This window comes from Pan paniscus, chromosome 10, assembly GCF_029289425.2.
Source record: "Pan paniscus chromosome 10, NHGRI_mPanPan1-v2.0_pri, whole genome shotgun sequence".
NCBI lineage: Eukaryota > Metazoa > Chordata > Mammalia > Primates > Hominidae > Pan > Pan paniscus.
Genome location: NC_073259.2, coordinates 73236956 through 73255161, shown reverse-complemented (window position 1 = coordinate 73255161; position 18206 = coordinate 73236956). Strand labels below are relative to the sequence as shown.

The following is an 18206-nucleotide window of genomic DNA, read 5'->3' as shown; positions in this document are numbered from 1 at the left end:
GAATCACAGATTTCAACTCTGATATCAAGTTGATGAACTCATGCCACCAACCTCCTAGTCCTGAGCTTCATTATGTGATAAAAATGAATCACTACTTTTTTATTTTTTTGAGACGGAGTTCCGCTTTTGTCGCCCAGGCTGGAGTGCAATGGCGTGATCCTGGCTCACCGCAACCTCTGCCTCCCAGGTTCAAGTGATTCTCCTGCCTCAGCCCCTTGAGTAGCTGGGATTACAGGCTTGCGCTACCACACCTGGCTAATTTTGTATTTTTTAGTAGAGACGGGGTTTCTCCATATTGGTCAGGCTGGTCTCAAACTCCTGACCTCAGGTGATCCGCCTGCCTCAGCCTCCCAAAGTGCTGGGATGAGAGGTGTGAGCCACCGTGCCCGGCCATGAATCACTATCTAAGCTACTACATTCAGGTTTCCTGATACATGTAGTGAAACTCGTTCCTAACAGCTATGACAGTATAGGCACAGTCTTCCCAGGTTAAGTATATATGGAGTGAGTGACACAAACGGAAAAGCTTCTGGTCTGTTCCTCATTTCGGCTGAGTGCACTGGGCCTCTATTGTTTTAACACTGTCTGGTGGGATCAGGACAACAAAAATTGAGCTTTTTATAATCTCTTATTAATATGGATACTTTCAAACACAAGCTCAAGAATCTGTACTTGACTCTATGAACAAAGTTGTGCCATCTGGGTGGTAATGAAGCAAAGTGTGTTTTTTACAAAACAAAATATGAGAGGCTTCTTTCTGTTCCTTCATACCTGAGAAGCTCACTTTTTCACCCACAACACTAATCTGTTACAAAGCTGTGTGGCAAAAGATAACATTATTTGAATATACAATCAGTCTACAATTAACCAGAGATGACAATTATAAATAACACTGTGTCCCAGAGTTTCCAAGAAACCTGACACATACAGTTCTTGGGTATGATGAAACACTTCCAGGAAAAGTAAAGAAGTTAAAAAAATCTCTTAGAAGTCTTCCATTAAAATGTGTTTCGGTAAAAATGACTTTCATGATGTGTTTTGGTACATATCACTGAGAAATCATCAGTCCCTATCTTCACACCTCTAATTGTTTTCACTGTCCAATTACAGCTTTTCAGAATTAAGACCTTCTAGCTGGGATAACCACGTGGCTGGCTATTTGAGATATGAAGAAAAGTTAATGTGTATAAGGCTGTGTACCCAAGAAAACAGATCTCCACCACAAGATTTCAATCATCTGGAGCTCAGGTCATGATATCTTTTATGTTGATGTAAAGCACCAGGCTGAACTTCTTTTCTTTTTTTCCTTTCTCCCAGTTCCTTTCCTTCTTTCTTTCTGCTTTATCTCTCTCACTCCTTACCTTACACATATTTTCTGGGTTTAGGGAGTTAGGAGTGTTATTATTATTATTATTTGAGATGGAGTCTTGCCCTGTCGCCCAGGCTGGAGTGCAATAGTGTGATCTCGGCTCACTGCAACCTCCGCCTCCAGGTTCAAGCTATTCTCCTGCCTCAGCCTCCTGAGTAGCTGGGATTACAGGCGTGCACCACCACACCTGGGTAATTTTTTGTATCTTTAGTAGAGACAAGGTTTCACCACGTTGGCCAGGCTGGTCTCGAGCTCCTGACCTCGTGATCCCCCCACCTCGGCCTCCCAAAGTGCTGGGATTACAGGCGTTTGAGTCACCGTGCCTGGCCGGGAGTATTACTTTAGACAGAAAAAAATGCCCTTCTTTTGGGATTCAAGTGATATAAGATGATAGTGCAAAATGTAAGAGGAATTTATCATATATTTTTTATGTCTTTCACTAAACTCTATGGCAAAATTTCAAACCAATTACTAATCCACATATTTATTGGCCATAGATAATATTGAGTGATTATAAAACTCTAATAGAAAGATAAGTATTAGAAAAATAACACTATATGCATAGATATGTGGTTTATGTGAGAGAAAACATATCTACCTTTGTCAACTCAAGGATATAACTGATTTGACATGCTAAGCAATATGGAGTCTTTATTCGATTCCTATAGGTGGGCTCACACACATAAATATGTAATGAGTAGCAGTCAAATAATAATTTGATCCAAACTGTAAGTTCTATAAAGGCAGAGCTCATATTTTCTGGTTTAATACAATACCTCCAGTACCTACCACAGTCTCTAATACATAGCATGTGCTAATGTTGAATAATTACTAATTAAAAGATGTAAGTGTGACATTATTATCTCATTTTCATGATGTACACAGACATAGATTGATCATTAATATTCTAGAAATGACACCCAAGTTATTTCAACAGGAAAAGTCAACCACAAACTAGAGTAATACCTGCTTCAAAGAGTTTCAATAATCTCAATTTCATTTTCAGGTGTCAGAGTAACATAAGGGATGAGATAATTCAGATCTGTTGATTGAGGTTTCCTTTTACATTACAAGAGTTTGCCATACTACTACAATGATGAAACTACTTCATTTTCATAATTTAAGTTTTTCACTTAAAAACTCCTAAATTATAAGACTATAGTTCAAGATGTAACTCAACTGCATTGAAAGTACATGATGAAGAGATTCAGGAATGATGATCTTCTTGAGAACAGAGACATCTTAACTGTCCAACAGGTTTTGGCAGGTATTATTTCAAAAATGGATTTTTTTTAAAGTTGTTATAACTGTACAAAAGAGAAAGGAAAATTGAAGCAGTAGCTATCAACAGAGGCAACTCTCCTGCAACCCAAGTAGGAGGTGCTAATCAGAGAAATAAAGTATGACTGTGGAGATGGAACGAGAAGTGGCAATAAGGTCCCCTAACAATGGACAAGTATGGAATAAAGTGAATGCAGATGGTTCCACTTCTGTTACTTAATCAAAAGGCTGTGCAGAGTCACTGAAGCCAGCATAAAGTCATGTGTTAGAACAACAGCTGATCTGTATTAGAGAAGATTAACTCACAGTGCCATGGTGGAAGGCCTAGGATTATTTTATGTACTTCCATTGCCTTACAAGCCGTCAGTGCAATTATTGCCCTCCGATGTGAATGACTGATCTGTAACCACAGCTAAACAGCACGCTGCTTAGGGGCCTAGGAGCTTCATGAAGATGAATTTCCATACCATCAAAGTACTTTTAATGGGCTCCCTGATCCAACCACAAGGCCTGCTTTGCAAGTATATAGAACTCAGGATGAAGGCTTCCTGTCCAAAAGGATTTGGTCGGTTGTCACTTGACAATTCCCAGCCAGCACTGGGGAAGAGAAGGGGGAGATAGGTAGAGTTGTCTCTGCTTTGGAGGATTAAAAAAAAAAAAACGGGTACAGATGCTTGCTGAATGCAACCAACTGCTGTATCCACAGCTGAATTCAATGCGCTTAACAAATAACGGCAATTTAGCTATGCTTGCGAGGAATAGCTTGAGTCACTTTGCATTAGCATCTGGCTGAGTGTTAAACTCATTTCTACGTGGGGAGCAGAGAAAAGGAATTTCTGTTCAAGCATCCTTTCAAGAATGTTTAAATATTTGAATATAAATTCCTTTATGCTTGCTATCATTCCTTCTTAGAACTGTCACTTTGCTTTCCCCCTTCCTTTTGGTGCTTAGCTATAAAAATGTGCCCTTCTCAGGACACCAATGTCATACGTCTTATGTTGTAACACTGCAAGGGATGTATACTGATCTATCCTTTGCTCTCTCCCCTGGACACATGATAGAATTGAAATCGTTTCTCCATCCTTAATTTTTACCATATTAGGACCAGGGAAAGAGCAGTTGTGGCAGGATCACCCATACATTTCACCTTCCCTATGCAGATTGCCAGCTTCTTAGTGATTATACATCAAACTCCACATAAAACCTGGGAAACTAGAAAGCTATCCAAATTAGCAATCTGCTCATTCTGGACAATTCTGTTTGACTCATAAGCTTCCCATTATGATTAACTTTCCAGTTATTGCTAAGTAGCTGATCATTTTTTCTCTTATCTACTGGATCTATTTATCTAGAGGATTCTGTAAAGCGGACTGGGTAACATTTTAAAATTTCAGTTCAAAACATATCAAATATTCCAAAAGTACATAATTCTGAGGATTTTACAACTTATAATATTTTTCTAAATAAAACACCATGTAGGCTTAGACAAAAGGGCTTGAAATCATTGTCTCTCAGACAAATTCAGAAGTTTCACTGGCCTTAGTTATAATACAAATAATGTCAAAGTTTTTAATAAGTACATTTTGTTTTATGATAAAGTAAAAATTTCCAGTTATGAACTCATCTAACACTTGACAGTGTTTTGCACTGGAAACATATTATGACAAGCTCAGGATCCTAAATACTTGGAATATGAGCATGGATATCATCCAAGCTTATGCTGATTAAAGAAGATTCAGCATTTCAAATCCAGCTCATCCCCAAATACAAGTTAAGCATCTCTGAAAAGCAAAACTTTTAGTCAGACTCAGATATTTCAAATGCCATTTTGTTTTAATACAAGCTGGTGGCGTAAAAGGGGATATTCATTGTCAATAAGGTTTGGAGATGGATCAAGAGAATTATAACTCTTTCTATTTCCAGATGGTTTTGATTAGGATGGCGATGAGGCCTTCTATATTAATGGAGGGAGAAAAGGGACAGAGAATCATTTTGAGGATGATAAGAAGATGGAAATATATATTTTTTTAAAAAGTATTAGGCAATTTAATTAAGTATTTCTAGAAAGTAAGTTATTTTATGAACTGACCTTTTCTGTTCGGCAGTTATTGAGACCCAGACTATTCACAACAGCCACCTTCCCATCAAGCACCTGTTGTTCCCGTCGAAGTTGCTCCTTCATTTGCCGAGCTTCTTGGATTGCCTTGGTGACAGCATCATGGTCATTTAAGTAACCTGAACATGAGACAGATCAAAGGATATCTTTTGTATAAAAGCATGTCTAGGCTAGCGTTTAACCATAAAAATCACTTTTCTCAGTAATAGGTAGTGTCTGGCCTATAATGATTTCTCCATGGAATTTATCTAAAATGAATGAATGAATAATTGACAATGACTGATCCATATAGTCATACATAAACATGTTTCCAATATGTTCAAATATCTGTAATAAAAATATAATACCTAAGTGACATATGGTTGTTTCCAACTATTTTGAAAGAAGTTGAAAACCTAATTTTTAAGTAAATGCTTTAGTTATTATTCAAATATTATTTTGTAGTGCAAATATAAAACCCATTTTTAATTTTTTTTCCTGCAAGGAACATTTGAATTTTAGCACAGAATTTAGGTATTCATAATTATGACTATGGTTATTGAGTCTCTCCTAGTATTAGAAAGGCCACATAAGAGGGTCTGTATAGCACTATTAAGTTTGTTATATACAGAAGAAATAAATCATTATTTGACAGAAGAGTATTTTCTTCCTAAAAATCCATTTATGATGAAATAAACCACAGGTGGCAGTGGTTTGCTATTGATGCAAACTTGTAATAGTTAGGCTAAATTTCAAGCACAGAATGTAACCAAGCACCTGTAATTGTTTGATAAGAAACTGTGGCTACTCTTGACTATAGTCACACTTAATTCACACTCTTAATAAGATGGCCAAATGATCAGCTTATGTATGCAACTCCACAGTCCATGGTTAGTAATAGACACTACCAAAATATTGCTGTTACAAAATAACAGGTGTAACAACCAAAACTAATTTTTACTTAATTTTATTTTTAACACTGGTCATTTATTTATTTGATGCATATTAGTACGATGATCTGCATGATATTAGAATAGAATACTGACGGAAAAAGATTGTTTTGCAAATATTTAAAGAAAAGCTAATATCTCATCTTTCTCTCTCCCTATCTTTTAACTAGGGCATAAAATGGCATAAAATGAATCTGTAATATGAAATTGCCCAGAAAAGGGACTTGTTTGTGACACGAGGCTAAATCTAACCAGATCCATTGGTGAATTGTGACAGATGGAGGGACTGTGAGACAGAAGGCAGGCACTAATCACACATAAAATGACCGGCTTGCCTCAACATGTTCCATGGATTCCAGCAAACTTTACACCCTAATCCATTTTTAGAACAAAAAACATCTGGGCCATAAATCCTCTAATCTGCCAAAACACGCTATTAAATCCCATGATTTGTTGAAAAACACTAAGATTAAAGAAAGGAAATATAAAATGGCTAACTGCCGTGTTAGGAAAGTGTTATTAATACTCTTTGTCTCAATTATGAATGTTCTGGTACTAAGAGCCTTGTCTAATCATGTCAGATTACACATCCTTGTTGTATTGCTAGACTCTTCTATCTGATCTGCTGATTGCCAAAAAACATAGAATATGTTCTTGCTGCTTAAACGTTTCTATTGAAGAAACCGATGTCAGAAACTGATGTAGTACTTCAGTGCTGGCAGGTTTCTAAATGATCCATGCCTTTTCCCCTGTTAGTATGCGCAGAGTAGACCTGGTCCTCTGATCTCCTTGAGGCAGAAAGAAAAGTTCCAGTGTAGGCGATAGAAAAGGGAAGCTTGAGAGTGATTATATATTTTGCCTTTCAGAGCTAAATTCATTGGAACTTATTCAAAGAACAAAACATCTCTGCTCATTATAAACACAATAGTGAATTGAAAACAACTCTAAACCTAGAACAGATCTTCAGAGTTAATATTTACTGTAAAAGATGGTTGTATTTTATTATCCTCAACATCCTAATTTGGATCTCCTGTACATCATTCTTAATGTATAATTCGTGAACTTGTTCATGAACAATATTACTCTAGATAGAAATACAACTCTTACATGACCGTGATGGTCTTGGTATATGTTCATTTAGTAATATCTTAAGAGGATCAGTCTGATTTTCCTATGCTCTAAACCCTGTTTATACGCAAACTGGCATCATACATTTTTGTAGTCTATTTAGCTTCTATGTAGTCTAATTAGCTTCTCCAGAACACAAATATATTTGAAATGGCTTGGCACATGGCACTGAATAAAAGCATGAATTCTTTATGCTTTTTAGGGACTGCCAAGATAACATTGTGTAGGAAAAATGATTAATATAGATGCAAGAGGAATGTAAATTATTATGAGGGGGAGTAACTGACAGACCTATGTTCTGTAATGGTTATTTCCAATTTGAGATGTGTGTTTCTGTGCAGGTAGAAATAACTGTTCACTTTAAAATAAACATTCTTGCTTTTAGAGACTCTTGAGTTTTAGTTATAATGCTGTATGAAATGTTAACATTTGTATCTGCTATGTTAAATCATAAAGCCATTTATATATGACAACATTCAATCTTAATAGGATTGTTTGCTGGTTCTTTACAATTTGTTCTCCTCATAGTCACCAAATCCTTAACCCTGCTGACTCCTTCTCCCTCAGCAAATGGCTTTGCCTCTGATTTTGCAAAGAGCAGCAAGGCTGAACTCTCACCTTCCTGACCCTACCCTCACTCTTACCTTCTGCTGGCTTAATTTATTTCCATTTATGCCTATTTTGCTCCTCCTGTTTCAATAAAAATGGTTCCTTGCTTTCAATCAAGGCAAATCTCCTAATAAGGGTTCTAGATTTCTATACGTCTTCATTGATAATTCTATTTCTCATTTATTTCATCTATCTAATTGTCTCTACCATCTCTACCACCTCAACTTGTAGATACTTAAGGTTCTCTTTTCTCCGAAAACAAGCAAATAAAGTGTCTTCTTTAACTTTGTTTTGCCCTCTCTTTCCAATACTGTTTCTCTTTTTATCTTCGAAGTCAAGCTTCTCAAAGATACATTATCTCATAATCTCCCATTCCCTCCTTACTCTCCAGTTCTCAGTGCAATCTTGTTTCTGTTGCAATTGGTCTCTAGTTGTCAAATAAATCCAAAGGACATTTTTCATTTCTTGAGAGGGATGACAGCATTGACCATCCTCTCATTATTGAATCTCATTTTAGCATTGTTCCTTTTTCCTCACTGCCTCCTCTGTGTTGGTATCCCTGCCTGGGATCCTTCCTTCACCTAATCCTTAGATTTTGATTCAAGATGCCAATTATTAAAAAAGGATGTGTTTTGGAGCTGGGCAAGCCCGAATTAAAATCCTAGCTTTGACACTTAGTAGGTATATAAATTACACAAGTTGTTTTACTGTTCTAAGTTGCAATTGTCTCTTAAGTTAAATAGGGATAACACTCACTAGATAACAGAAATGTCAAGATTAAGTGAGTTAATATCATCTTTTATCATAATAAATGGTCAATGAAAGCTATTCAGTAACTGTCACTTTATAAAATGGCATAGTAAAATAAGCAGAATTTGGAAATTGGATTCAACTGCATCTGGGATTTCCAGTTCTTGGTAAGTGTGATATTTGACAAATTTTAATGCTCAATCTAAGTTTTCACTTCCCTTAACTACAAAATGAAGGTAAAGCTGATGGAAGAATTAGATGAAATAACACATGTGAAGGAAGAGATAGCACTTGGTATCTGCAGAGGCAGGAAAAGATGTTAGACTCCTTTCTTTACTCTTTACACTTTCATTTTCCCTATATGTTCACTCTTAGCACTCTTATTCACATGGCTTTGACTATTATGATGAAATCTGTGAGGGGATGTCATTCCTTGGCGGGCACAGAGGTTCAATTAAATGGGCGTCAGACCATAAAGGCCAAAGAGACATATAATGGTTATCTGATAGATACATTTTATTCTGCCTTCATTATAGATTTAAGCAACAATTGCATCTAAAGTCAGGATCAGATGGGAGGGCATGTGTATAGGAGAGGTTTGGTGAACCTCAGTCTTAAGAGGAAAATGGGATGGCAAAGGTCAATATAACTTCCAGTTAACATCTCAAATGAGATTTGGAAAATATGGGTTAGAAATCATTAATGTAAGAAATTTGTGAGATTCTGTAACTTTGTTAAATTCACTATAATTTGATTTTTTTTTTTTTTTTTTTAAACAAGGTCTCACCCAGGCTGGAGTGCAGTGGCATGATCATAGCTCACTGCAACCTTGAACTTCTGGGCTCAAGCAATCATTCTGCCTCAGCCTCCTGAGTAGCTGGGACTATGGGCACTACTACCCCCAGTTACTTTTTAAGTTTTTGTAGAGATGGAGTCTTGCTATGTTGCCCAAGCTGGTCTAGAACTCCTGGATTCACACAATTCTCCTGCCTTGGCCTCCCAAAGTGCTAGGATTACAGGCAGGAGCCACCATGCCTGGCCTACAATTTGATGTTTTATGCTTCAGTGTTTCTTCTTAACCATTACCAAAAATATTCTCAAAATTTCTGTTTTTCTTAACTAAAAAGTCCCCTTATATATTTTTTCAGAGGCAGAAAAGAAGGGACAAACTAGAAAGTCTAATTTTGGAGGAGATAAACTCTAAAAGGAAAGTAGTAATGGCTGCTATATAAGGAAAGAAAATAAAATACAAAACCACTTGTAATGGGTTGAATTGTGTCTGCCCAAAAGATATATCCAAGTCCTAAACTTAATTATCTGTGACTCTGGCCTCTTTTGAAAACAAGGTCTTTGAAGATGTAATTAAGGATCTCAAGGTGAGATCACCCTGAAATTAGGCTGGGCCCTAAATCCAATAACCGGTTTCCTTATAAGAGGAGAGAGATTTGACCCATAGAAATAGGGGAGAAAGCCAAGTGAATAGGCAGGCAGAGATTGGAGTTATGCATCTATGAGCCAGGACTGTCAGCAGTATGGAGGCATGGAACAGGTTCTCATTCAGAGCTTCCAGAAGGAACCAACGCTGCTGACACCTTGACTTCAGATTTCTAGGCCCCGAATAGCAAGAGAATAAATTTCTGTTTCAACCCACCCAGTTTACAGTAATTTGTAATGGCAGCTCTAGGAAACCAATATGCCACCCTTGGTCTTTACCATGTCTCTAAGAATTGAGAAATGATCCCAAGAACTGTAAAATAACTACTGCTTGCCTCAAACCCTTCCAGATTGCCAGATACATGTATCTGTTTATTGACTAAGCTTCTCTACTTGAATGTCCCATGAGTACCTGATATGCAGCATGTCTGGCACAGAATTCATCATCTTTCCATGGCCTCAGTCCCCTCTTTCTATATTCCATAGACCTTGTCAGTTGCCCTGCTGATTCTTGGGAGTAATTTAAGGTCTCTCCTTTACCCTCTAAAGATACAAGGCAGGCAAGCCCTGACAGTTCCACTTCTTCCTCGCTCTCAAATTTGCTTCTCCATCCTCTGCTTTCATGAAAGCCACCTGATATCTCACTATGCCTTAGCCTCCAAACTGTTTTTTCTATCTTTAGGCTTACACTCTTTGAATTCACGTCTATTCTCTTTCCAGATAAAGCATTTAAGAATATCTCAAAAAAAAAAAAAAAATGTCAGCCATGGTGGCACATGACTCTAATCCCAGCACTTTGGGAGGCTGAGGTGAGTAGATCACTTGACCTTAGGAGTTCAAAATCAGCCTGGGCAACATGGTGAAATCCCATCCTACAAAAAAACACAAAAAATTAGTGGAGCATAGTGGTGCTTGCCTGTAGTCCCAGCTACTTGGGGGGCTGAGGCAGAGAACTGCTTGAGCCTGGGAGGTAGAGGCTTCAATGAGCCATGTTCACCTGCCACTGCACTTCAGCTTGGGTGACAAAGCAAGACTCTGTCTAAAGACAAAAATAAAAATATCTATTTATCTCTCTATCTATGTATATTAAAAAAAAGTTGATGTCAACATCCCTGATTACAAACACTCCTCTGGTACCTTAGTGCTTCAAGAAACATTTCAAAAATAATGATCTGTAATAGCCCATGAAAAAATAATTCCACGTATAAGTGTAAGAAATACAAAATTAAAGTTAAAAAGGTTTAATTGCATGAGTTTTTAAAATCCTGATTATGTTAATGTGCATTGTGAATCTTCAAGAGATCACAGTATGCAGCTTTTACTGGAACTTTTGAAACTCTTTAATGTTCCTGGAAAATCATCATTCTGAGATAAGGCCCAAACTCTTTCACAAGGCCTAAGAGTCTCCTCATGATATCAACTCTGCTTATCTTTCCTGTGTCCCCTCTTGCCAGTCTCTCATGTGTCCTGCGTTTAAGCTGTACACAACATTCCCCCTTTTCCAAGGACAGGCCTTCATCCTTTCACTCCACACTCCTGTATCCCAAGTTTTTCTCTTTCGCTGAAAGGCTCTTTCTTTCTGGTGTGTTTGTGAATTTATTCAAACATCACCCCTTCTGTGAGAACTTCTCTTACATACCCTACACATGTTCTTTGACAAGATTAGTACTTCCCACACGTGTTCCTTCAAAACCTTGTGAATGTTTTTAGTGTCATATTGTCTTGCATTTGTCTTTCATAGTGGTCTATGGACTACTCAGCATTTTTTAGTACAATCTATTATTCCTTTGGCCCAGGGCAGGATCTATTGAAGAAATAAATGCATATTCTAAGTTGAAAGTATCTGCCTTGATAATTCCAAATCTATTGATAATTTGTCTTCTTATCAATAGAAGCCTGGACCATATGGTACAGATTTATTAAAATTCATGAATTTAACAGATGATATTAGTGCCATACAAATTCTTATTTACTACGTATTTATTTTATATAGGAGTTGTAAGTAAAAGTAATGGCATATTTGTTTCCAGTGATTTTCAACAAATATATTTTTTTCTATTTTTGTGGTCATTGATCAGCATTACATTTTTGACACCCTGATAGGTAGACAGTTTTTTTATCTGTGAAAGCTCACCGGAATTAGATAATACATGTGAAAGCAGTTTGCAAACTGTAAAGTGTTATGCAAATGTTAATTGTCAGATGTCTTTGAATGATATCTCCAACTTCCTGATAATCCAATGGCTTTCCATGAATCACAATATTCTTGTTCATTCCTTCAATCACCTTCCTGCAAACAAGGCTTTTCTCATTAAAACCCCTGTATAAATTTTGCTTATTAAAAACCTGGGCATGGTGACTCATACCTGTAATCCCAGCACTTTGGGGGGCTGACGTGGGCGAATCCCTTGAGTCCAGGAGTATGAGGCCAGACTGGACAACATGAGAAAACCCATCTCTAAAAAAATACAAAAATTGGTCGGGCACGGTGGCTCACACCTGTAATCCCAGCACTTTGGGAGGCCCAGGCGGGCGGATCACGAGGTCAGGAGATTGAGACCATCCTGGCTAACATGGTGAAGCCCTGTCCCTAATAAAAATTCAAAAAATTAGCCGGGCATGGTGGCAGGTGCCTATAGTCCCAGCTACTCAGGAGGCTGAGACAGGAGAATGGCGTGAACCCAGGAGGCGGAGCTTGCAGTGAGCCAAGATTGTGCCACTGCACTCCAGCCTGGGCTACACAGCAAGACTCCATCTCAAAAAAAAAAAAATATATATATATATATTTTTTTCATATTTTTGTATTTTTGGTGGTACATGCCTGTAGTCCTAGCTAATTGGGAGGCTCAGGTGGGAGGATCATTTGAGTCCAGGAGGTGGAGGTTGCAGTGAGCCAAGATTGCACCACCACACTCCAGCCGGGACAACAGACAGAGTAAGTTCCTGTCTCAAATAATAATAATAATAATAAATAAATAAAATAAAAATGTAAACTAACGAACTTTCAAAATAATATCCTCCTTTAAGTCATCATGTCTTAACCTGGCATGTTGTACAAATCAAGTAGCCAATTAATGGACTTGGAAATATTGCCCTTTGTTTTACTGGGTCAATTTGCATTTACTACATTTGCTCAGGTATAGTTTTAGTTTTCATGCATTAATGCCTCTGAGGAATGAAGGCTAAGAACAGTACATTCCAATATGTCCCAAAGATATGCTAGGAAAATGACTGTAGGCACCTAAAGTCTCAGTCCAAGGCTGTTGTCTGCTTATCCTCCAGACTAAGCAAAATGTATGGCAAAGGAAGAGTATTTAAATCTCATTTGTTGTATGGATGAGTGAAATGATACATGGCCGAGAAGAGCATCTAATGCAGAGTGGCTACCAAAAGGCAACAACTAAAAAGAATGAACACCAACCAATAGATCATGGTTATAAGGCTCCAAAATCCATTGGCTCTAAGTCTGGATAAGTTACTAGATTTTTATGTACATTTATTTCCTTAAAATTAAAGCTGAGGTAATAAATATAGAATCATAGAACTGTCTACGCTCTGACAAAAAATTACTTCAAATCCCTAGGTAGACACACAGGCTCTTTAGGTCTGTGTTCCCTATCTGCGAAATAACAAGCTTTGACTAGATTATATGGATATCTACTCCATCTAGTTAAGGGTCTATAATTGTAGAACAGCTGCAGTGAGAAAATAGATGAAAAAAATGCTTTGAAAAAAAAGTTAAAAGTGCTATACATATGTTCGATATAGGTGGAAAAAGCCAATAAGGGAAAGATAACATCTGGTCAAAAGATTCTAAAATTATCCATCATTCTTCTGAACTATTCATACCTTTTAAGGATCTCCTTTCTTTGGAGCTGCCTATCATTTGCGTACCATATCAAAAGCATTCTTACAGAATACACTGTAATATTGGTCACCAACCTCATAAAGTCACTTTCTATATTTGTAGCTAATAGATATATAGCAAAGAGCCCCATGTCATTAACGATAACTTAAGTCATCTTTCAGTCCACAGTTTTCTGTGGTTTAATAATGGCATCACACATTAATTCTTCTTTCAGGAGTGACCTTTACAACACCATTAATCCTCACAGCTTTTATCCAACTACATTATTACTCATTAAAGTTTCAGCTTTCAACATCTGCATTTGTTGAAAAGAGAAAAGTAAATTGTAGTAGACTTAAATCCTTGGAAATTATGAGGGATGTGTATGTGGTGAAGGGACTTTTCAGAAAAAAAAAAAGAGTGTTTTAGTAGTGGGGAAAGTCATGATAAATGACATTAAGTATGTTCTTGCCTTTCTAAAATACTTTGCCATGCTTAATCTTTGGGAATGCTAAAGAAAAAATATTCATACATGATACAAATAAAAACATATTAGTTATTCTACTAGTCACATATTCCAGTTCTAACAACATCACAAAAGTTGCTCATGTACTAACACTATGACATTTATAAGCCTACATGTATATTATGATAGTGAATGATTCTTGCCAAATAAAATATTTTTTCTTTTACATAGTACATGAAAGTAAATCTAATCTTGGAGCTCATTTAGGATGCTGAGCAGAGTAACTGGAGTTAGACTATAAGATGAAAAAGCACACATGTGTCTGAAACCTTTTTCAAACTTCTCAAAACTTCAGTTTTCACTGTTCCTCTTTTCACTGTGGCCCCACTGCCCAGACTGAATTCCTCTTAACAAATAATCTGGAATTCTTCTTTGTGGAGATTAAAGCATTTGATACACACTCCTTCAGACTTCATTCTGATCATTCCAAAATTTCTCTGAAATGTTACCATTTATCTCTTCCTTTCCTTCAGTCTCAGGAAGAAGAAAAGTTTTTCTCCTTTACAAGGGTTAATCCCTTCCCATCACTTTTCATATCTATACATGTCTTTTGCACTTTTTCATATCTATACATGTCTCTAACTCTTCTTCCTCTCCCCCCTGGAAGAGTAATATACATATTCCTATTTTAAAACCTGTCTCTACTTAGCCTTCTCAAACTATTATCACTTCCCAACACCAAACTTAGAAAAAGATGAGTTATATCACCAAATTAACTTTCTTTCTTCATATTCTTCCGCTCTGTATAACTGGAAATCTATTCAAACCATTCATTAAAACTTCTCTGTCAGTCTACCTGTCCATGAACTCCAAATCCTAAGGCTCTTATTCTTCATGTTCTTTAATTGTCCTGCAGAAGGTGCACCATTAAATAATCCCTCTTTTTTGAAACTTCGTTTTCCTAGGCTAGTATGACATTACCCTATCTTCACTCTTATTCTAAAATACCCACTTGCTCTTCATTCTTATTCTAAGACACTCAACTTACTCTTCATCAGTTTTGCATCTAAAAAAAGTGTAGTCGTTCTAAAATATATTCAAAGATATTTTGATACTCTCTACTTCAGTTGGAGCCTAATTTTCCTTGCCTTGAGTTGGGCTGGACTTAATGATTCTCTTATAAGAAACAGAATAAAGCAGAATTGCCGCTGGATGAACTTGGAGAACAGGTTATTTCGTGATATAAACTGTGCCTTTTTCTTTGTTCTTCCCTTGGATCACTCACTCAGGAAGGTTCGCTGTCATGCTACAAGCAGCCCTAGGGACAGGCCTATGTGGCAAAGAACCGAGACCACCAGAAAACAGATAATAATAAATGTTAAACAATAAATAATAATAAATGAGACAATAAATATTGGTTGTTTTCTACTTCTAAGTTTTAGGTTAATTTGTTACACAGCAATAAATAATATATTAGTTATCTATATTATAATATTAATATCAGTTATCGATCTATTAGTATCTAATGCAATACCAGCTGCTAAGTTTTAGGTTAATCTGTTACACAGCAATAAATAATACATTAGTTATCTATATTATAGTATTAATATTAGTTATTTATCTATTAGTATCTAATGCAATACCTATGATTCTTCACTCCACTTCTTTTCTTACCACACACAGCCTTTTTTGGTGGACTTATTTGCTCTCCTGAGTTCAACCACCTCATCATGGAATAATTTCCATATCTAAAATTCTAGCACATCTTTTACCGATGAGGCTTGTATTTCCACCTTCTTCCTGAACACCTCTACCTAGATAGTTCCTTGTGCTGCAAATTCAACACATATTACATTTTTATTTCTTCTCCCAAACCTGCTCCAATTCTGGGCTCCCCTTTCATTGTTAATAGAGGCATAATGATCCTTGTTATTTCATAAATTCAAAATTCTAGTTTCCTGTCTACAACTTGACCTTTACCAGATACATTCTATTGTGACTGAATTATGTCAATTCTTCCTTGATTAATATCTTTTTAATCCATTCTCTCCTTTATCATTGTTTATTTCTATCTCATGTAACTTATTCTTGTCCTACATGTAAACAATGGTTTCCTGAATTCCAACATCATTCTGCCATCTGATCCTTTCAGTTTTAGCTCTGATCACTTTCCACCATACATTTTTTTCTACAATCTAGACAAATCAGTGCATTTCTCAAAAATATGCTATTTCACTTTGTGATTTTTTTCTTACTGCCTAGAATGCCTAGGAATCTATCTCTTCTTCAAGGCTCAGTTTGAATTAGGATATATCTAACTCATACTCTTCTGTAGTCCTTCCCAGACAGAATCCAACACTCTCCTCTCTTTGTAGAACTTTATCTGTGCTCTGCAACATCACTTATTATAGCTGACTTATACCATAGAATGAATGACTCTCCCTTAACTAAACCATGAGCTCCTTGAGGGCTGGCCTCCTTAAAAATTGAATAAAAATAATACAAATATCAATAAATCTGTGTTGAAATCAGTATCTGCAGTCTGATTTATGTATGCTGAAACTAAAATCATTGAATTTTTCAAAGTCAGCTTATAGAAGTGTTTTCTACTATTTTGTTTATGCTACTGAATTTATAATTATATAGAATTGAAGCTATCCACTCTTTATAATACTTTGGTGTTTGCAAGTAATCCTCAAACAGAACGAAACTGAACAAACTTCACATCCTTATGGTTGATTGATGATAGAGGCAAAATGCATTTCATCATAATGTATACTTTGTGCAATTCACACAAAAAATGGAAATTTCAGTAATGCAAAAAGTAAGTCACCTAACAATAACATTCTGGAACCATCATCGCTCACTGCGATTAGTCACTTAGTCCTCTTTTTATATTGTATGGACATAGTTAGAAATATAGATATAACCTACACAATTAGATTTTCGGGAGGGCATTATAACTTAGACTTTGGTGAGAAATTTCATTTGCATGTTTAAAACGGACCTAGGTGGTTCCTCAAATTGAAGCTGTCCTATAGAATTCAAGCGGTGTATAGAGTGTGTGTGATGTGCCATTTAAAGATGATTCCATTCAATAGCCATAAACAGAAAATCAGCAAGAACAAAAGAAACAGAACTTACCTATTGTGCTAACTCTGGCTGAAGGACTAGCTAACGCTGCTGGGACAGAGGCTTTGAGGGGGCCTGCCCCACTGTTTATTCTCAGAGCTGGCATATGGGGAGAGGTGGGTGATGTGGGTGATTTGCCATCAGAGGTCTTGGGTTTAGCTGATAGGTTCAGTGGCTGTGCCACTTCATCCTGCAATGATCATTAGAACATGAGCTGTGATAAGGAAAGGCTGATCAAAAATGCCTAGAAAAACACAGGTATGCAGCCTGTCATTTCCCATCAAATTACTCTACCAATCAGTGATCTTAACATTCATTCTGAACATTACAGCATTTGGTTAGCTGTCAACATAATGCCTCCTTCACCTATACATTCAAAATACCTTTTGTATAAGAGAAAGTACATGTGTACTCAACTACCCACAGAAAGCAGATAATTTTTGTAACCTGTAAGAAATATTCTTAAAAAGCTACTCTTTGTGCTATATTCATTTGTATTGAGAGATATTACACATTAAATTTGAAATATGATGTAGGTAGGTTTTTTTTTAATCTCCAAAGAAAAGGGGTTGGATCTGATGCATCTTTGTACCCTGGTACCTAGGCAGAGCACCTGGAACACCCATGATGGAGGACCACAGATAGTTGTGTGCCTCTGATCAGAACTGCTCTCCAAATTCAACACACACACACAAGAAAATTTCTAGCTTTCTTAGAAAATAATCCTTTCTCCCTAGGTTTCACAGAAACACCTTTGAATTTGATCTAAAAATGAAAATAAACATAATTAACATCACCCTACTATGTGCAACTTATTTATATGTCATACTGTTCTAAACACTAAACAAACACCCTGTTTTCAAAATCCAGATGTGTTTTCTAGGTTTCTCTTTTAGTACCTGGTTTCTCTTATACTATATGTGTCATGAAGATCATGTGATCAGTTCAGCATGGTTGATGATTTCCAGCTGTTCTATGGTTTGACAGGTCAAAACACAGTTTATACTCAATTTTAAATCGTTCTCTTAGGTAATTTCATACATGAGACTTATAGATACAGTATCATTAAAATTTATATTACATCATATAAGAATATAAGAATGAGATGATATTAACATTATATCACTTTTTAAATTGGAAATTGA

General features: G+C 36.5%; 1 protein-coding gene across 10 annotated transcripts in view; it reads right to left on the bottom strand.

The window, feature by feature from the left end:
• Positions 1-18206, bottom strand: part of SOX5 (SRY-box transcription factor 5) — a 1030759-nt gene that overhangs the window by 28980 nt on the left and 983573 nt on the right. For all 10 annotated transcript variants that reach the window (XM_055095845.1, XM_063593159.1, XM_055095846.2 and 7 more), the window contains 2 exons: positions 17074-17251; positions 4740-4885 (listed from right to left, as the gene is read on the bottom strand). In XM_055095845.1, the coding sequence (XP_054951820.1) occupies positions 4740-4885; positions 17074-17251 (324 nt within the window). The remainder of the gene's footprint in view (positions 1-4739; positions 4886-17073; positions 17252-18206) is intronic.